The sequence below is a fragment of the Onychomys torridus genome, chromosome 9 (genome assembly GCF_903995425.1).
Source record: "Onychomys torridus chromosome 9, mOncTor1.1, whole genome shotgun sequence".
NCBI lineage: Eukaryota > Metazoa > Chordata > Mammalia > Rodentia > Cricetidae > Onychomys > Onychomys torridus.
This window is the reverse complement of record NC_050451.1, coordinates 43,095,533-43,116,054: the sequence shown is the minus strand read 5'-3', so window position 1 is coordinate 43,116,054 and position 20,522 is coordinate 43,095,533. Positions and strand designations below refer to the sequence as shown.

The 20,522-nt window shown below is 48.0% G+C and overlaps 1 protein-coding gene across 3 annotated transcripts; it reads left to right on the top strand.

Moving 5' to 3' along the window:
* Positions 1-2,994: 2,994 nt before the first annotated feature.
* Haus4 (HAUS augmin like complex subunit 4) lies at positions 2,995-14,676 on the top strand. Of its 3 annotated transcripts, none has more exons than XM_036199992.1 (10): positions 2,995-3,235; positions 4,790-4,878; positions 6,486-6,628; positions 6,716-6,847; positions 7,942-8,076; positions 10,752-10,848; positions 12,751-12,896; positions 12,996-13,126; positions 14,016-14,084; positions 14,226-14,676. In XM_036199992.1, exons 2-10 carry the CDS (start codon positions 4,824-4,826, stop codon positions 14,401-14,403), a joined length of 1,086 nt encoding a protein of 361 aa, XP_036055885.1. In that variant the 5' UTR covers positions 2,995-3,235; positions 4,790-4,823; the 3' UTR covers positions 14,404-14,676. The 3 variants fall into 3 exon arrangements, with proteins under 3 accessions (XP_036055885.1, XP_036055883.1, XP_036055884.1); XM_036199990.1 differs by having other exon boundaries at positions 2,997-3,235; positions 4,805-4,878; XM_036199991.1 differs by lacking the exon at positions 2,995-3,235 and adding an exon at positions 4,493-4,562 and having other exon boundaries at positions 4,805-4,878.
* The last annotated feature ends 5,846 nt before the right edge of the window (positions 14,677-20,522 follow it).

Genomic DNA, 20,522 nt, shown 5'->3' with positions numbered 1-20,522 from the left:
TTGTTTGTTTTGTTTTGTGAGACAGGGTCTCTCTGCATAGCCTTCACTGTCCTAGAACTCACTATGCAGACCACGCTGGCGTTGAACTCACTTAGGTTCATGTCTCTGCTTCCCAAGTGCTGGGATTAAAGTCTGTGTCACCACCATGCAGCCTTTGCTACATTTCTGACAGCTAGGATGATGCTCTAACGTCCTGGCTCTCTAAAGTCTAGGGCGTGAACTTTCTCAAAGAAAGCTCACCTATGAACCCTTCCCCCCACACTTTCAGATGACCCAGTGTCCTGGCACCTACAACGCAGCCATACCCTGTCTCTGCCTCAGTTTGCCGGACTCTTTCATTCATTCTAAATGTTTTCAATTTTTTCTCTCCTCTCAGGTACAGTGAAAATAAGATTTATTTCACAGTCTTGCCTATCTATTTCTGCAGAGAAATGTCTGTCCCCTCTTGAAGTTTCTCTGGTATTTGTAATCTAAACTGCCCTTTCGACACCTATTTACTGCCTTGGATTCTTTCCTTCTCATGTGCGTCTTCTCAATAGGCTGTGAATTTCCTCAGGGTAGGAATTAGGTCACATTTATCTTTGTGTCTCCCAAGGCACTTAATAAAACACCTCCACTTTCATAGTCTTTCTTAGCCATTATCTCATTTGATCTTCACATCAATGCTAAGAGATTGGAGCAACTAGAAATATGTTATCCCCCCTTTGGACAGGAAGGAGAGGTGCAGCCCAAGGTCTCATGGCTTGAAACAGACCAAGAGGGAAGAGATAATGGCCTATGGAGGTCTGGTCAATGCCAGGCTTCCACCACTGTCTTCAACATCCTTCTGGAAGGCAGGCTTCTGTACCTTCACCTCTCAGGGTCTCGTGTGCTTCAGAACCCCTTAGCCAAAGCCTTGCAGTTCAGTATTTGAGAACTTGAAGACTCGGAAGAGGAAATGTTAGTAGATGCTCTTTTGTCCCGATCACTGTTTGCATGCAGGCCTGGCAGCTAATGAGGCTGAGCTGCAGAACTGAGGGAGCATAAACAATTTTTAAAAGCCTTGGAAAATGACAGGGCACTGTAGCATTAAACATGAAACATGGCAGCTGATGCTCTGACCAAGGGCATAAAATCTTTCTGCACTGGATCATTCCTCTGTGTATACTATCGGATGTCTCTACTTGTTTCTTTCTTTCTTTCTTTTTTTTAAAGATTTATTTATTTATTATGTATACATAAGAGGGCGCCAGATCTCATTACAGATGGTTGTGAGCCACCATATGGTTGCTGGGAATTGAACTCAGGACCTTTGGGAGAGCAGTCAGTGCTCTTAACCTCTGAGCCATCTCTCCAGCCCCCTTCATTTTTTTTGGACAGGATCTCTCTATGCAACCCTAGCTGGAACTCTCCATGTAGACCGGTCCATCTTCAGACTAAGAGATTCACCTGCCTCTGCCTCCCAAGTGCTGAGGTTAAAAGTGTGTCCCCTAGCTTGTTCTAAAGGAAGGAGTGAACAGTTCCATCTCCTAGTACGCTTTGATCCACCCTATCTGTTCTCTTATGTAAGAGAAACAGCTCAACTATTGCTCTTCTAGTAACCAGGGTTTGATTCTCAACTCCTACATGGTGGCAACTGTAACCAGTTCCAGGGGATTGGAGAGCACCAAGTATGCAAGTGGTCCACAGACATGCAGGCAAAACACCCACGCACATAAATACCAGTAAAATAAACAAAGCTTTAAAAAGAGAGCTAGCCGGGCGATGGCGCACGGCTGTAATCCCAGCACTTGGGAGGCAGAGGCAGGTGGATCTCTGTGAATTTGAGTTCGAGGCCAGCCTGGTTTACAGAGCAAGTTCCAGGAAAGGCGTAAAGCTACACAGAGAAACCCTGTCTCAAAAAACCAAAAAAAAAAAAAAAAAAAAAAAAAAAAAAAAAAAAAAAAAAAACCCAAACAACCCCCCCCAAAAAAAACAAAAACAAAACAAAACAAAAAAAGCTAATAATTTTGAAACTGTTTAGTTCACATAAAATTTTCACTCTGATGGGCGTGGGGGTGGCAACTTCAACAAGGTGCCCAGGCCTGGCCTTGAACTCCAGATCTTCCTCACTCAGCCACAGGAGTAGGTGGGATGAAGGATGAGTAATACCACCGCGTCCAGCTAAACATCTTATTTCCTAAAATAACTCAGTTCCTGATTGGGTTCCCTTAGTTTTGCAAAACCAGAGTAGGGCTTGAATGAAGAATGAGAAATAAAGGGGAAGGCAGGGCCGGCACTTGGCTGAATGGGTAAAGGAGCTTGCTGCTGCCAAGCCTGTGACTTGAGTTCCACCCCCAGAACCTATATCTTGGTAGGTTCGAACTCCCGCAACGTCTTCTGACCTCCACAGCACACACAGCACACACAATCAATAAAATGTGATTACAAATAAAATAAGGGGAGAGCAGAGGAAGCTGGACTAAGACATTCAATAGCCAGGGGAGATGGCTCAGTGGCGAAGAGCACTGACCTCTCTTGGGAGAGGGCCTGAGTTCAAGTCCCAGGACCCGCATCTGGCGGCTCACAAGCACCTGTAATATCGGTTCGCGGGGCTCTGACTCCCTCTTCTGGCCTCCGTGAACATTGCACACGTGTGGCGCATGCGCGCGCCCACTTGCATACATTAAAAAATAAACCAGCCGTGGTGCTGTAGCGTGAGACCTTAGCTCGGCACTGGAGAGGCAGAGGCAGGCGGATCTCTTGAGTGGCAGACCAGCCTGGTCTATAAAGCGAGTCCCAGGACAGGGACAGCCAGGGCTACACAGCGAGACCATATATATATATATACACACACATATATACACATATACATGTATATATATGAATCTAACAACAACAACAACAACAAAACACATCCAAGAGGAAGCCGGTAAAGGTGCGATTTGTTTGAGAACCACCTAAGCTTCCGGGCCGCTACCTCTAACTATAGCCTTCCGTGCCTGAGCCCCATTAAACCGGTAAATTGCCAACTTCCAGGCGGTTGAGCCGAGTGCGCGCTCCCGGGGCGGGGCCTCCGTTCCCGCCCAGCGCCGCCCCGCCCCGCCCCGCGGCCCGGCCGAGTGAAGACCGGTTCCGTCCACATTGGCGGACTCGTCTAACCCCGGCAGTCCCCGGCCTCGGCGCTCGGCCAGCGAGGTGTGCAGCTTTGCTCTCGACGTCCGCGAGCTCGCGGCCAGGCCGCGCTCGCCCTCAGGACTCCTTGGCGGCGCAGACGGTAGGTCGGCGCCGGAGAGCGCGTTCTGCATCTTGATTATCTCGGGGCCTTGTAAGGGTCACCTCTGGTGAAAACACCTGGAAAATCAATCTGCGTCCAGTGCAGCGTGCGGGGACGGCTGGAGGGCTGGAAGCTGGCCACCCCCGCGCCTGTGACGCCCGCAGCCAGCGCAGGCTGGGGGTGCAGCCTGAGGTCGTGTCCCGTGGCCACTGAAGGACCCCGAGCCGGTGGAAACCCTCCTGGCTGTGTGCCTAACTGGCCCTCAAAACTTTATTTGCAGGCGTAGCTCAACGATAAACTGAATTGGTAAAACCGAACTTAGCTAAATAGCTTTTGTTGACAAGTCGATTGTTATTAATTCATAATGCAAGGTAAGAATCGTTCTTGCGGTTTTGCAGGTACAAGAGGGTTTCCCTTAGCCTCGCACAGACACATCGGAGCGGGGTGGGGGGAGGTGGGGGGCTGGCAGAGCCACAGATGAAGGCCTAGCATCGCACTTCCTCAGCTGCATCAACGTTACAAAACAAACGACTAGTTGCTTTCATGGGACTCATAAAAGGCGCGAATAAACCAATGTTCTGTGGCCCTGAAGCGTTAAGTACTGATGAGCTTCAGGGTCAGCCCTGCTTCGGGCTCAGCCACCTTGTGGAGGTCAGAGTAGAGAGCAAACACCAGGAAAGAATGGGCAGGCAATGTTTATGTTCCTGTTGAGTTCCTCACTGCCCTCTGTTGATGACGTTCTTTTCAAGGCACTCCAGGTTCTAGCAAAACACCCATGGTTGTGTCCACTCTGCAGTCTGCAGTACACTCTTGTGCACTTTCCTCTAGGGGCACTTTGCTAGCGTTGTTATAGGAAAAGCGGTTGTGGTTCAGCTGGCTGTCACTCCTTCCCCAGACAAACAGCTCTTCCATGAGAGGACAGAGTCCGAGAAGTGCCACAAACCAGTGAGATGCTCCATAGCTGAGCTGTCACTGAGGAAGAGGCACACTTGGACCCCCCACTCCCCAGTTTCCTGGGAATGTGAGTGCAGCAGTTTGTAGTGCTAGGGGGCAGCCTTCCTTTAGACCTTAGTGGACTGGGTGGGGCAGCATAGTTTCTTTAGAAAGAGATGTGATTGGACAGCTTGGGAGATATTTTTGTTCTTTTCTTTTTTTCTTTTTTTTTTTTTTTTTTTCTTTTTTGACACAGGGTTTCTCTTTGGAGCCTGTCCTGGAACTCCTCTGGCCTCGAACTCACAGAGATCCGCCTGCCTCTGCCTTCCTGAGTGCTGGGATCAAAGGTGTGCACCACCACCGCCAGGCAGACATTTTGTTCTTGAATTATAAGGTATTCTGGCACTTTTACTTTGGGACCCCTGATGTCTGATATAGCCCTTCTCTAGAAGAAACATCTCTGAGCAGGATGTGGGGGTGCTCTCGGGAGGCGGAGGCAGTCGAAGAAGATCAGAAGTGCAAGGCTTGCCTCGGCAGCATGGAGTTTGAGACCAGCCCGGGCTTGTGAAGAGCGCCTGAGGTCGTGCAACCCTGAGCCGCGGGGGTTTATTCATCTTGCAGTTTCCTTCCATACAGATACCACCAAGAAAGTCAGATGGCATCCGGAGATTTCTGCTCACCTGGAGAAGGGGTGGAGATACTGCAGCAAGGTAAGGGTAGATGGCTTCTCCGGGGATCTTGTCTAGGTTCTTGCCTCCTGGGATGAAAAGGTTTGAGAATCGGGTTGGACCAACTGTTCATGCAGATTCAGTATCCGCTTGGGCAGTAGATGCTGCGTGCCGCGCTGTATTGGCAAACCTATTGCCAAGGTAAGGGTGGCTGGCCTGTCCCTTAACGGCTTCTTTCCTGCTTGTGTGTTCATGTTTCTCTTGTAGCCCAGGCTGACTCTGAACTTCCGATTCTCCTGCCTCCACCTCACAGTTCAGAGATTATGAGTGTGCACCGCCACACCCAACTTTATGCCTGAAAATGAAAATAAAAGATTTGTTATTCCCTAAAATGACTTTGGATATAATAATCCAAAAAGGAAACATTTCTGTGTTTGGTAGGTAATGGTAAAAGACCTCTTCACCACAGTGGGGGTGGCGCACGCCTGTAATCCCAGCACTCTGGAGGCAGAGGCTGGTGGATCTCTATGAGTTCGAGGCCAGCCTGGTCTATAGAGCTAGTCCAGGACAGGCTCCAAAGCTACAGAGAGAAACCCTGTCTCGAAAAACAAAACAAACAAACAAAAAAGACCTCTTCAGAAAGCCCCTGGGCAAGAGATTTTGGAAAGAAGGGCCTTGAGCAGATGGGGTAACTGGACACCACTGACCTGTTGTTGGTTCTCTCAATTCTGTGCTGATTTGTGCCCATGCGGGTTACTCAGCTCTGCTTACAGGGACAGAGTTCTAAGCAGTCAGTTCATTTCTTCTACCTTTTCCCAGCTTTGCTTACCAGACTGATGAGGTCTCATCCACAGTTGGAATTTGCCAGGTCTGTTTCCCGCCTCAAGAACTCTAATGATTCTGGCCAGGCTCAGCGTTGCATGCCTGTAATCCCAGCATTTAGGTGGGTGAGGCAGGAGGATCACAAATTCAGAGCCAGCCTGGGGCTACATAGAAAACCTTAAAAAAAAAAGGTTCTAGAAGTGTGGATGAGGCAGATAAAGTAAATACTTGCTAATCTGAGTATCATTTCCAGTTTATTTGTGACTGTGTTTTGAGGCACAAGGTAACACAGGCCCCTCCGGAAGTCGCTTAGCTCAAGCTGGCCTCGAACTCCTAATTCTCCTTCTGCCTCCGTCTCCCTGAAGCTGAGATTCCAAGTGTGTGCCACCACATCCAAATACTTGTTTTATATTTTATTTGTGTGAGCGCTGACGTGTGGTGATCAGAAGACACGTTTCAGGAGTGGGTGATCTCATTCCACTGTGTGGTTTCCGGGGAATGGACTCAGGTCATCAGGCTTGGTGACAGCACCCTTACCAGCTAAACCATCTAAACAGCAACTGTTAGTTTTTGACACTGTGTTCTCGGGCTGATTTCAAACTCTTGGGTTTAAAGGACCTTCCTACCTCAGTCTCCTGAGTAGCAGGGACTGCAGATGTATGTTATTGCCCCGGCTTTCTTTTTCCACTGAAATCGCATTTTATTTAGAGAATTTTCCTACTCAAAGCCAGGGTTCTTTTTTTGGTTTGTTTGTTTGCTTCAGAAGTAATTGGTATCGATGCCCAATTACAGCAAGAGTCCATGTGTTTGCTTTGTCACTGTTTCAGTGTGTGACAAGCAGTTTCCTCCTTGTGCCCTGACTGAAGAGGACCTGATACAGAACCCGTATTTCAGCAAGCTGCTGCTCGGCCTCTCACAGCATCTGGATGAAAGTGGCTTAAGCCTCACCCTGGCGAAAGAGCAGGCTCAGGTAAGGCCCTGGGAGAAGGGATGGCGGGAGGAGGGTCAGGGCCTGGAGAGGGAAGAGTCTCAGGCCCGGGTTTTGTCTTGTTTGGAGGCGTGGAATGAAGTCCGGTTGCAGAAGACAACATGGCTGAGGTACGAGATCTTACACAGAGTCATCCAAGAGCTGCTTGTGGACTACTATGTGAAGGCACAAGACACAAATCTGACGTCGGAAGACAAAAAGGTGAGGCCGAAGAAGTGGGGACGTGTTGGTTACAGTGATGAGAGCCACCAGGGTGGCCAGCTGTGGCAGTGTGTGACTGTCCCCCGGGGCTCTGGAGGCTGTGGGAAAAGCCACAGTGTGGCCAACCTGGGCAACACGGTGAGGCTCTGTAGGAAGAGAGAAAAGGGGGGAAGAAAGAATGGGCACAGGGAGAGAGGAAAGAGGTGGGGGGGGTGGGAGGAGAGAAGAAGGGAGGTGGGGGGGTGGAGGGAGAGGGGAAAGGAGGTGGGGGCGGTGGCAGGGAACCGAGTAATTCAGTTCCCTGAAGTGATGACTTGAGTACTTTGAAAAGTGTGCAAAGGGGCTGGGCGGTGGTGGCGCACGCCTTTAATCCCAGCACTCGGGAGGCAGAGCCAGGCGGATCTCTGTGAGTTCGAGGCCAGCCTGGGCTACAGAGTGAGTTCCGGGACAGGCGCAAAACTACACAGAGAAACCCTGTCTCGAAAAACCAAAAAAAAAAAAAAAAAGTGTGCAAAGAGGAGCAGGGGGGTAAAGAAGAAGTGGGAATGAAGTTAGTTTTGTTCTGTTCTTTTGAGACAGGTGTAACCCTCACTGTGTAGCTCTGGCAGGCCTGGAACTGGCCATGTAGACCAGGCTATCCCCAACCTCACAGCGCTCTGCCTACCTGAATGCTGAGATTAAAGGCCAAGTCAAAAGTTGTTTTTTCAAACAACAGGGTTTCTCTGTGTAGCCCTGAACTCGCTCTGTAGACCAGGCTGGCCTTGAACTCACATAGATAGGCCTGCCTCCTGAGAGCTAGGATTAAAGGCATCTGCCACTGCTGCCCAGCTAAGTCAAAAGTTTTTGTTTGCTTGTTCGTTTTTTTTTTTTTTTTTTTTTTTTTTGGTTTTTCTAGACAGGGTTTCTCTGTGTAGCTTTGTGCCTTACCCGAAACTCACTCTGTAGCCCAGGCTGGCCTGGAACTCACAGAGATCCGCCTGCCTCTGCCTCCCGAGTGCTGGGATTAAAGGCGTGCGCCACCACCGCCCCCGCAAGTCAAAAGTTCTGTAGTCATCTATCTTTTTTTTTTTTTTTTTTTGTCTTCTTATCCTCAGTTTCATGAGACCCTTGAACAGCGACTGCTGGTGACTGAACTCACACAGCTCTCAGGGCCTGGCCAGGAGGCGGAGGTGCCCCCACTGCTCGGGCTGGAGAAGGCTGACCTCCTGGGGCTCATGCCACCCTCACAGGTGGGAAGCAGACACTGGAGCAAGTCTTTGCAGTCCTTGTATCTCAATTGTCCCTCTGTCTCTCCATCTCTTCCTACAGGGACTCGTGTTTAATCAGGTTGGCCTTGAACTTTGGAGCTTCCTGATTACACCTCCCACATGCTAGGCCTGCAGGCATGCACCACCATGCTTGATTTGTGAGGAACTGGGGATCAGACCCAAGGCCTCTTGTGTGCGAGGCAAGCACTTTACCTTAGTTACACACGAGAATGGAGTATCTGAAATACTACATCTAGCAATGCATTCTGTTTTTGTTTGAAATTAGAGCATTTACATGATGATTGGATGCGCTGGGTGCTGCGTCACTGCCCTCAGGTTTAGCTGGTGTTCCTTCACAGAGTCCTCGTCTGAGTCTGTGACAGACAATTTTTTAGATGTCCCATTTGCCCAGCCCTGGTGGTGTTTCTGTCAGTCTCAGGGCTCCAGTTACTCGTTCTGTGCTTGGCAGGACAGCCCTGTTTGCACGAGGCTGATTCCTGATGGTGGCAGGCCTCAGGGCCTCCATGGCCACACAGTGTGCATCTTATTGAGATACATCTTAATGGATGCACCAAGTCCCCATGTCACCTGCCCTGGCACTCAAGCAGAGGCTGAAAGTGAAATGCAATGTTGTTATAAGTACGTTGAGGCTATTTACACTCTCCTTGCTCACTCTCTCATTTTAAAATATATACGGGTGTTTTGCGTACATGAGCGTCTCTGCACCACACGTCTGAGGAGACTAGGAAAGGGTGTTGGGTCCCTCGTGTTGCTTTCTTTATGGCACATTGGCTGACCTGAGCCTGCTGCCTCCTTGCTGCTGAGGCCAAGGCCTGGCTGAGCCTTGGCATCCTCTGGCCTCTGCCGCTGCCTCAATGTCGGGAGCCAAATGTTTTTTAAACTAAGTATCAGATGCTGGGGTGGAAACCTGCTAGCTCCCTGAGGCGGAGAAAGCAGCAGGCTGACATTCCTTCTCTGCAGTCATCTCAGAAACAGGGTTTCTCCTACATCTTCTGACACAAACAAACACAATTCTTCCAACCGGATGTCCCTCCCTTCTACTTCCTGTGGGTCTGCCTCTGACCTCCCAACTTCCCCTTACTCTCTATGGTTACTTCTAGTCAACCAGTTGCTTGCTCTGTCTCTTGACGTATGGTTGATTTTATGTAAATAACGAAATCTTGGGGTTCACAGTGTGATCAGATCTCCCTCAACACCCTGGAAGTGGAGTTACAGCTTTTGTAAGCTGGGAAGCAAACCTGGATCCTATTGAGCCGGCTTACATTCTTGCCCCTTTTAAAAGCATTTTTGGGAGACAAGACTTAACTGTGTAGTAGTGGCTGGATGAACTCTGTATGTAGATCATGCTGGCCTTGAACCCACAGAGATACCCCTGCCTCTGCCTCCTGAGTGAGGGCTGTGAATAAAGGCATGTTCTACCTGTCCTGGCCCATCCCCTTGGTTTTTCTGAGACAGGGTATCACTCTGTAGGCCAGACTGGCTTCCGACTGTCCTCAACTCATGACCAGAAGTTCAACATCATCCTTGACTACTTAGTTAAGGCCTGTTCGGGCTACATGAGACTGCCTTTAAAACAAAAAGACTCAAATCGGTAGAGGTATTTCAAAAGTAGAAACTGCAGCTGGGAGGTGGCTCAGTGCATGAGCACATACTGTTCTTGCAGAGGACCTGAGTTCAGTTCCCAGGGGTGGATCATAATTGCTTGTAATTCCAGCTCCAGGGGTTCTGACACTCACTTCTGGACTCCATGGGCACCTACACTCCCATGTACCTGTTCCTCCACACAGACGTAAACATATAAATAAATCTTTAAGAAGAAATCCTAACACTTGTGAGGCAGATGCAGGCAGATCTCTATGAGTTCAAGTCCAATCTGATCTATATAGCTAGTTCCAGGCCAGTCAGAGACATACAACAGAGTAAGACCCTGTCTCAGAAACAAAACAAAATGAGTAGAGGCTCATGCCTATAGACCCAGTGCTTGGGGGCTGAAGCAGAGAGTTGTGAGTTCAAAGCCAGCCTGGGTCTGTGTAACAAGTCTGTCCCAGAAAACAAACAACAAAGCCAGGTGTGGTGGTGCAGGGCGATGGTTACAGCACTTGGGAGGCAGAGCCAGGTGGATCTCTGTGAGTTCAAGGCCAGCCTGGGCTACAGAGTTCCAGGACAGCCAGGTCTATGTAGAGAGACCCTGTCTCAAAGAACCAAAAAATCAACAACAACAAGAAAACAACAATAATAAATAGATTAATAAAATGATAACCTCCAGTAGCACTCTGAACATTGTCTAGGCACTGGGTGCTTGATAGTTTTATTGTATCAGCTTAAACCACTCCCAGGGATGGGGAGATAGCTCAGTGGTAGAGCCTGTGCCTAGCATGCCCAGGGTCCTGAGTTCCATACCCACCATGGAAGAACAAACGGAACCATTGGTAGATATAGCATAATTTGCTTGCTTAGTGTTAGGATTTATGTTTTGGAGACAGGGTCCCATGTATGTAGTCTCTGGCCTTGGTCCCCCAAATGCTGCCATCCCATGCTCTCTGATGCCATTTCTCTGGTTATGTGTGAGGCGGCCCGTGTCCTCATGTCCATTAGCGAGGTCTTCCGAGTGCCAGTGGTCTGTGTGCTCTCTTTAGGACTTCGTGTGGATGAGAGCTCGGCTCCAGCTGGAGGTGGAGGAGCAGCTCAAGAGGAAGTGCTTCACCCTGCTGTGCTACCACGACCCCAGCTCAGGTGAGAGCTGCCTGCCCTGGCCAGGCTCCTTGGCTAGCCTGCTCTTCAGTTTGATAAGGGTTGGAGACAAGTCTTAGACAGGGTTTCTCTGTGTGGCCCTGGCTGTCCTGGAACTCTCTGTAGATCAGGCTGGCCTTGAACTCACAGTGATCCACCTGGGAGGCTTAATATTAATTATAAATGCTCGGCTGGTAGCTCAGAATTATTATTAAGTAGTCTTACACTTATATTAACTCATAATTCTTATCTATGTTTAGCCACATGGCTTGATATCTTTTCTCGGTACCAAGCATTCTCTTCTTACTTCCTCTACCTCCTGACTCCGCCCTCCTTCCCATCATTCTCAGTTTGGCTTTCCTGCCTAACTTCCTGCCCAGCTCCTGGCCTGTCAGCTTTTTATAAACCATTGAGAGCAACACATATTCACAGTGTAGAAAAGGATTGTTTCACAGCAGTTTCCCAAGTGTTGGGATTATTGGCATGACCCACCATACCCAGTTTTGACTACTCTGACTGAGACTTTAGATTCAGAAATGTTTTGTTTCCTAGGTAGTAGGATTAAAACAAAAACTTTTGTAAGGACTCCTTTTATGTGAAGGCGCTGAGCAGGGTGGCGTCTTCTCGCTTCGGGAAAAGATGAATTGCTTTCTCAGAAGAATCAGAATGGCAGTGAGCAAAGTTCAGTGTATCTGTGTCTTCCTTATCTCTTGTGTGTGTGTGTGGAGTACAGGCTGTAGAGATGTTCAGTGGCTTAGAGCCCCCTGCTCTTGCAGAGGACCTGAGTTTGATTCCCAGCACCCATGTCAGAAGGCTCACAAGTGCTTGGAACTCCAGCTCTAAGAGATCTGGTGCCTTCTGGACTCACATGTGCACAAAGCCATATACACATGTGTACACATAATTTAAAAATACCGAACACATAAATAAAGGAATGCAAGGCTTGGGCTGGAGAAATGACTCATCAGTTAAGAGCAGTTGGCTGTTAGAGGACATTCCTAGAAGCCACAGTGGCCAGTTCATAACTGCCTGTAACTCCAGTTCTAGAAGTATTGTGATATCTCTGGCCTTTGTAGGTACCTATAGTCACATGCACATACCCCCCACCCCTTTACATAATTCACTCTGGGACACAAGCAGATGGATTTCTTAGTTCGAGGCCAGCCAAGTCTTCATAGCAAGTTCCAGGCTAACCAGGGCTACATGGTGAGACCCTTTCTCAAAAAACAAACAAAAACACAGGCCTGCCTACCACCCCAGGGGCTGTAGCAGGCAAGTTACTTTGAATTCCTGGACAGCCTAGACTGCAGAATGGGAGAACCTAACTAACTATAAGATGCAGACACTGGGGGGCTCAGTGGTTAAGAGCACCAACTGCTCTTCCAAAGGTCCTGCGTTGGCGCCCTCTTCTGGCCTGCAGGGACACATGCAGGCAGAATACTGTGTACATAATAAATAAATCTTAAAAAAAAAAAAAAAAAGATGCAGACACTGTTAAAAAGCAGGAAAGGTGGGCTGGAGAGATGGCTCAATGGTTAAGAGCACTGGCTGCTCTTTCAGAGGTCATGAGTTCAATTCCCAACAACCACATGGTGGCTCACGGCCATCTATTGTGGGATCTGATGCCCTCTTCTGGCATAAAGTCGTACACACAGATAGAGTATTCATATACATAAAACAAATAAATCTTTTGGGGGGGGCGGGGGTTCCGAGACAGGGTTTCTCTGTAGCTTTGGTGCCTGTCCTGGATCTTGCTCTGGAGGCCAGGCTGGCCTCGAAGTAACAGAGATCCGCCTGCCTCTGCCTCCTGAGTGCTGGGATTAAAGGTGTGCACCCCTACCGCCTGGCTGATGAAGACCCTTGTAGGGTGGTATCTACTGGGCTTCCTGTCCTGTCTCTGCCCAGATACTGATGGAGAAACGCTGAAAGCAGCAAAGGTGTGGAAACTGTCAGAGGTCCTGGTAGGAGAGAAGCAGCAGTGCCTGGAGGCCAAGAGCCAGCAGAAGGAGCAGCTGGTGCTGCTGGAGAAGAAGAGAGCTACCTACTCCCAGGTTTGTTGGGAGTGGCCTGCTCTCTTGATTTGACCCCAGGACCCCTCCGGGTAAGCCAAGGCTCTCATGGCTTGCTTGTCCTTCCTCCGGGGGGTTCAGGTGCTTCTCCGCTGCCTCACCTTGCTGCAGAGGCTTCTTCAGGAGCATCGGCTGAAGACTCAGTCTGAGCTAGACCGCATCAACGCCCAGTACCTGGAAATCAAGTGCAGTGCCATGATCCTAAAGATGAAGTGAGCTGTGAACCTGGACTCTGTCTCCTTGCCACTCCCCCACCCCGGTTTCCTCATCTCTCTTCACCAGTGGGTCCCAAAAAGTGTCACCCGGCAGTATAATTAGCCTTTCTTTGTGTTACCAAAAAGCTTTCTACTCTGAAGTATTTATTTTATAGCCTTTTACTATAAAGTAAAAGGTTAGTTGCTTGGGGATTCACAGTGACTGGTCTATCTCATCTCTATATTTTGATTATGGTTAGCTACCCTGGCTTTATTTATTTATTCATTCATTCATTCATCCATTTATTTATTTATTTGTTTATTTATTTATTTGAGATAGGGTCTCACTATGCAGTCCTGGCTAACTGGCTAGCCTGGAACTCACTACATTGGCCAGGCTGAGTTTGAACTCAGAGATCCACCTGCCTCTGCCTATTGGATGCTGAGGTTAAAGGCATGCGCCATCACAGCAGAGTTAGCTGTTCTTTTTTAAAAATTCTGTTTCAATTTATTTTTATTTTGTTATGTGTATGAGTGTTATGATTGCATGAATGACCTCTGGTGGCTACAGAGATCAGAAGAGGGTGTCAGATTCCCTGGAACTGGAGTTATAGGCAGTTGTGAGCTGCCTTGTGGGTGCTGGGAATTAAACCTAGATCTTCTGTAAGAGTAACAAATGCTCTTAACCACTGAGCAATCTCTCCAGCCCCCAATTTATTGGCCATTCTTGATTGTACTTTAAAAGAAGTGTGTGTGTGTGTGATGGGATGTGCATGCCCCACAGTGGATGTCGAGGTCAGAAGACAACTCTGGATCCAGTTTTCATCTTGCACCTTTACATGGGTTCCAGAGATTGAACTCAGTTGTTAGGCTAATGCAGCTAACATTTCTTTCTTCCCTGTGTCAGGATGGAGGAGCTGAAGATTTTGTCTGACACTTACAGTGCTGAGAAAGTGGAAGTGCATTGTCTCATTAGGTAAGAGCCCCTAAGAACCAGACACAGCTGTTCACGGCCTGTTCCCAGGCTCTTCAGATTTGCTCATGGTGACGTTTCGGGACTGGTCTATTTTCTGAGGACTTAAATCCTTCTGTTGAACTTTCTCTGCCGGGGTCTTAGGGATCGTTTGGAGGGAGCCATCCGCCTACAAGAGCAGGACATGGAGAAATCGAGACTGGCCCTGAAAACCTATGAGGTCCTTGGAGAAGACTTTGAGAACCTGGTGAAGGAGTACACCCAGCTCAAACTGGCAGTGGAGAACAAGCGTTGGGCTCTCCAGGAGTTTAGCAAGGCCTAACCACTGAGTTGAGTGTAGGCAGAGCCAGGAAGCATGGATTCTACATGGCCACCTTCTCTTCTTGCTCGACGGACCACCTCCACTATAAGGGAATATGAGGACATTGGCTTAAAACACTGCAGTCATTATGACTGCCCCTGGTTTCCTTGTTTACGATGACTGGGTCTTTTCTGGAAGATGTAGCTATCAGATTTATATAATTTTATGCATATCTGTTTGCATCAGCCCTATATAATACTATTTTCTGAATAAAGTAGTAATATTATGTCTTAAGGTTTTAGTCATTTTCCTTGCAAAGATGGAAAAAGCATTGAAGTGTGTGTGGGTCTGGAGGTGAGTAAGAATGGCCCCATAGGCCAATATATTTCGATGCTTAGTTACCAGGGAGTGGACTCTGATAGGATTAGAAGGGGTAGGAGGTGTGGCCTTGGAGGAAGTGTGTGTGTATGGGGGGTGGGCAAGGAGGTGGCAGCAGCTTTGAAGTTTTAAAGCCCATGCCAGGTCCAGGTTCTCTGCTTATGGATCAGGATGTAGCTCTCAGCTACTGCTCCAGCGTCGCGCATGCTGCCATGCTTCCAGCCATGATGTTAGTGGACTTAACTCCCCAGTTAAATGCTTTCTTTCTTAAGAGTCGCTGTGGTTGTGGGGTCTCTTCACAGCAACAGAACACTGACTGAGACAGCAAGGCAGAAGAACTCGGTGGATCCAAAGGGTGGACGGGCCAGCCTGCCCTTGAGTCCCAGAGGAAGAGAGGAAGTGGCTTAGATCTGGATCCACACTCTCCAGAGGAGTGCTAGGTCCTCAGGAAGACCGGAAACCATTTCGTCACTGTCGTTTGCAGTGGGGCAATTATACTAAAGCAGCCAGCTGCTGTTCTTCCGTTACCAGAGTGTCTATGCTCGAAACTACTAACAGCGCTGCTACTCAGGCCTTGGTGGGGGGGGGGGATATTTCTGTGTCCCCCCCATCCCGTGTCCGCCCCCCCCCCCCCCCACGCAATGGCTCTGTTGCTGACGCCAAAGGTAGTTCTAACTAAATCTCTTATTATTGTTCTATTACAACTGAAGATTCCAAAGGCCAGGGTGAAAACCTGCAGCTCGGAGAGTTAAGAGTAGCAACTGGCTAACTTTCTTAGCTGGCCTCTCCAGAGGCTTCCCTCCTTCCACACCACCCCAACTAAAAAACACATGCTACGCCCCTCCTTGCTACCTCCTGTCAACTGGTTGCTAATTCTCATTTCTCTGAGCCCAAGTTAATTTTACTTAATTAACGGAACTGCAGCGCATCCTTACGTAGTTAAACAAATGTAGCACATCTTTGCCTCGTTAAACAAATGTTCCACAGCAGCCAGGCATCCGGCTCATCTTCGGACACAACCACGTATGCTCCCGTGGCATAAGGACTTAGTGCCTCTCCAAAAGCAGAGTGGGAACCCTGAGGACACAATTCTACAGTCTGCGTAGCTGAGGCCAGGCAGGGGTCTGCTGGTGTCAGCTTGAGAGCAGGGCAGGAGCAGAAGGCTTCGCTCAGAAGCTATGAAACGGCGGTCCAGAGCAAGCACCTGGAGCCTTCTGCTGAGGTCAAATGAAGGTCAGGACTGGCCTGGGAAGAGCCTGAGTCTTGTACTTTCCATTAAACCTTTCTGTAAATGGTGGTGCCAACCACTATCTGTACACAAATGCTGGTCCACGGGAAGCAATTTCTCTCCCAAACTATTTAGAGAAAGTTTTATCTATAGAAACACTGAAAAATGGCAGGATGAATACCAATATATTGTAAATCTACATTTGATATTGATAACATTTTGCTCTTTTTTCTGGCTCCTTTTCCTTCCCCTTTTGTTTAAAAATTATTCTTAGCCCGGCAGTGGCGGCCCATCCCTTCAATCCTGGCACTCGCGGATCTCTGTTCTACTACAGAGCTAGTTCCAGGACAGCCAAGGCTACACAAAGGAACCCTGTCTCAAAAAAATAAACAGAAAAATTATTTTTATTATCTTATGTATATGGGTGTTTTGCCTGCATATGTATATGTGTATCATCTGTGTACCTGGTGCCGGCAGAGGCTGGAAGAGTCTGTCTGATCCCCTAGACTTACACATAGCTATGAACTGCCATATACATTTTCCCTGAACCATTTTACAGGAAGTTACAGATTCCAGGAGGCAACTGTTAAAAATTAGGACATTCCTCTGCATAACTAATAAAATTGTTATTCATAAAAGTTAATAATTCCATAACGACTATTATCCAGGTCATCAAATTTCTCAAACTTCTTTTCCTGATCTCAGGTCCAATAAAATCTAATGTCTTACATTTGGATGTCAGGTTTCATTAATTTTTTTTAAAAAATAGTGTTATGTGGCCAAGGCTGGCCTCAAATTCATGGCCCTGCCTCGGGCTCCTAGAGGTGGGGTTGTGTGCATGTGTGCTCTCTTCCTATTTTTTCATATATTTAGTGTAACAGTCTCACTAGGTAGCTCAGGCTAGCTTCAGTTCAATCCTCATGCCTCTGCTATGTGCTGGGATTACAGGTGTGCACTTCCTGGTTAGCTTTGTTCCTGGTCTTTTCTTTGCACCTTCCTCCCCTCCTCCCCACGGGGGAGTGAACTCAAGAGTCTTGTGCATGCTAAGGAAGCACCCTACCGCCAAGCTGCAACCGGCATTTTTGTGGAGAGGGTGTTCTTTGGTGGAGGACAGAAGCTTGTTTTCATTTTGCTGGCATGCACAGTATACCTGTGCGCCACATCCGTGGCCAGTGCTTGTGGAGGCCAGAAGAGGGATCAGATCCCCTGGAACTGGAGTTACAGATGGATATGAGCAGTCCTGTGAGTGCTGGGAACTGAGCCTGGGTCTTCTGGAAGAACAGCAAGTGCTTTTAACTTCTGAGCCATCTCTCAGCCCCTCTTTCTTTCTTTTTCTTTTTCCCTTCCTTCCTTCCTTCCTTCCTTCCTTCCTTCCTTTCTTTTTTTTGAAATAAATCTCATTATGTGGTCAGGCTAGCCTTGAACTTGCAGCAATCCTGACTCTGTTTCTTTTATTTTTGAGACAGCATCTCACTGTGTAGTCCTAGCTGACCTGGAACTCGCTCTGTAGACCAGGCTGGCCTCGAACTCACAGAGATCCGCCTGCTTTTACCTCCCTCGTGTAGGATTAAAGTTGTGCACCACCATGCCCAGCTGGATTTCTCTAATGTATGAAAGCATTTTCTTGCGCCTGCCATGATGGTAAACACCTTTAATTCCAGCTTTTGGAGTCAGAGGCTAAATCGTTGTGAGTTCCATGCCAGTTAGAGCTATACACTGAGACCCTGTCTCAAAACTAACAACAGCACAGCACACTTTGTTGGGGGTGGAAAGATGGGCATCCTTCCAGAGGACTAGAGTTCCCTAACTCTAGCTCCAGGGGACCCAATGCTCTTTTCTGACCTCTTAGGGCATGTGCAGACACAAGAACAAATTCATATAAATAAAAAATAAATCTTCCAAAAAAAGGGGAAAAAAGATAAAAAAAAAAAAAAAAAAAGTAAATCTTCCAAGAACAAAACAAAACAACCCTCCCCACCTCCCCCCTCAAACACACTTTCTCTAGGTAGTTCGAAGCATCTGGAAATGAACTTCAAAAATCACACAACAGTTCTTCCTGCTGTGCCTAACAGCATGAAGCTCCCTTATTTAATCAGATGTTACCCCAAATCCAACTAGATCTTGGTATTTGAAATAATAAGGATGGGACTGGAGAGGTAGCTCATAGGTTAAGAGCACTGGCAGCTAGCTCTTCTAGAGGTCCTGAGTTCCATTCCCAGCACCTACATGGTGGCTCACAACCATTTATAAAGAGATCTGGCGCCCTCTTCTGGGGTGTAGGCATAAATGCAGGCAGAACATTGTATACATAATAAATAAATAAACCTTTTTAAAAAAAATAAATAAGGATGATAACTTAAAAAAGAAATGGGCGTGCCAGAGAGATGCTTCAGTGGGTAAGAGTGCTCACAGCTCTTGCAGATACCCAGCATTCATACTGGGAAACTCACAGCTACCTATAAGTCCAGCTGCAGGGGATCTGATGCCGGCTTCTTACCTCCATGAGCACACAAATATGCATGGCATACACTTAAACACACACACACACACACACACATGCATAAATAAAAATAAAATAATCTTGGGGATAAAAGAAAGCTTGGGTGTAGTGGTGCATGCTTATAATGTCAACACTAGGGAGGTGCAGGCAGGGGGATGTTGAGTTTGGGGCCAACCTGGATTGTTCAAGATCACCCTGAGCTATGAACTGAGATTACTTCAAAAAATATATAACACTCAGAAGACCAACATTAGCAGACACATAACAGCTTTCAAATGTGAAGCAACACGGAGTGTGGACCAATGTGCCTGCGAGCCAAGCTCTGTGAGTCTGGACGTGTAAGGTAGAGCCTCGGGAGGAGGGCAGATTTGATCTAGACTTTGTTGGGATAGGATTTTGGGAAAAGCAACTAGGAAAAAAGGAAGGAGAGGTCAAGAAAGAGGAGTGGCCAGGCTTTCACTTGTGTGACCAAAATTTGAGAAAGACATCCCGTAGCTTCACCAGAGGCTTTGGAGTGCTGGTCTTTGAGAAAAGCGTCCACAGCAGTGTTTCCCCCGCCCTGTTCCCGAGGGCCGTGAAGATGAACAGCGAATTGTTTCTTCCATTTCAGAGATCTCACGGAAAATCAAGCATTTGCCTGAGACCGTTTTGTTGAGCTAGTTTAAATTTTGTTCATTGAGTGTGTTGGGAGGGGCAGTGAGCATGAGTGTGAATGTGGGGGGGAGTGTGGGAGTCAGGATAACTCATTCTTTCCTTCCACCAGATGGACCTGGGGCTCTCACAGGCCGTCAGGCTTCGTAGTAAAGATCTTTACTTGCTAAGCCATCTTGCCTGCCCTGGCAAACTATTTATTTATTTTTTTAACCTCTACCAGGGAGGTCAGTTGGTAGACTGTTTTTGTCTAGCATGAGCATGGCCCTGGGTTCAACCCCAACACTGTGTAAACTGGGTGTAGTGGACTGTGGAGATAGCCCAGTAGGGAAAGGGCTTGCCTTGAAATCGTGAATACCTGATTTTGGTTCTTGTCAATCCACATAAAGTCAGTGTGGTAATGCATATCTGTCATCCTGCTGCATAGACATTCACCTGTCAGGGTCAGAAAATCAAGGTCGTAGCCAGGTGTGGACCACACCTTTAATCCCAGCACTGCTCAGGAGGCAGAGGCAGGCAGAACTTTGTGAGTTCCAGGACAGTCTGGTCTACATAGTCCCAGGACTCCAAGACATAGTGACAGCCTGTCTCTAGAAACAAAACAAACAAATGAAGAAGAAGAGGAAGGAGGAGGAGGAGAAAAAAAAGAAGAAAATTCAAGGTTGTCCTTGGCTACATAGCAAAGGCTGTTCAGAAGGCATTGCTGTGTCCCCGCCACTCTGCGGTGGTCCTAGCTCCCTTTACCCCCCTCCTGCCGGTCTGCTAAGTGCAGGAAATCACCTCCAGAAAGTGGAGTAAGATCACGCTGGCAAGAAAACTCAGGGGCTTAGACACCTAATATAGGCGTTCTCAAGGAAGGTTTTGACCTAGCCTGCAGCGTTCCCAGCCACCAAAGGCAGGAAAACATCGCCCCCTAGAGGCCAGCCTGGTCATCTTCAACGGTGAGCAGGATCTCTGGGTACCCAGCAAGACACTGCCTGCATCATCAGAGGGACCTCAGAGGGGTTTTAGGAATCAAGTAGGTTTCCTTTTACATTCTGGGTGAGATACAGAATTGCACAAAATGCAGTTTACTTGGGGATTTAACGACAAAAGTGTGGTCGAGAACCCGGAAGTCCAACTAGATCGTCACAGTTTGAGTCGGAAGGAGAGGCATTTTCAGTGGGCTAGGACAAAAGGGATTTCATCCTAGCTAGAATGAATGGTTATCTACTATCGAAGAGTCAGGAGCATTTCTGGGTGTGCCTGCACAGTCCCACATGCCGCTCCCAGGCCTCTGCGGTTTAGAGTTAGCTCTGGGGCGAGCATGGTCGCTGGGATTCAAACGGCTGCAATTGCCAGGCCTGGTGGCTCTCGCTGTAATCCTAGCATTTGGGAGGCTGG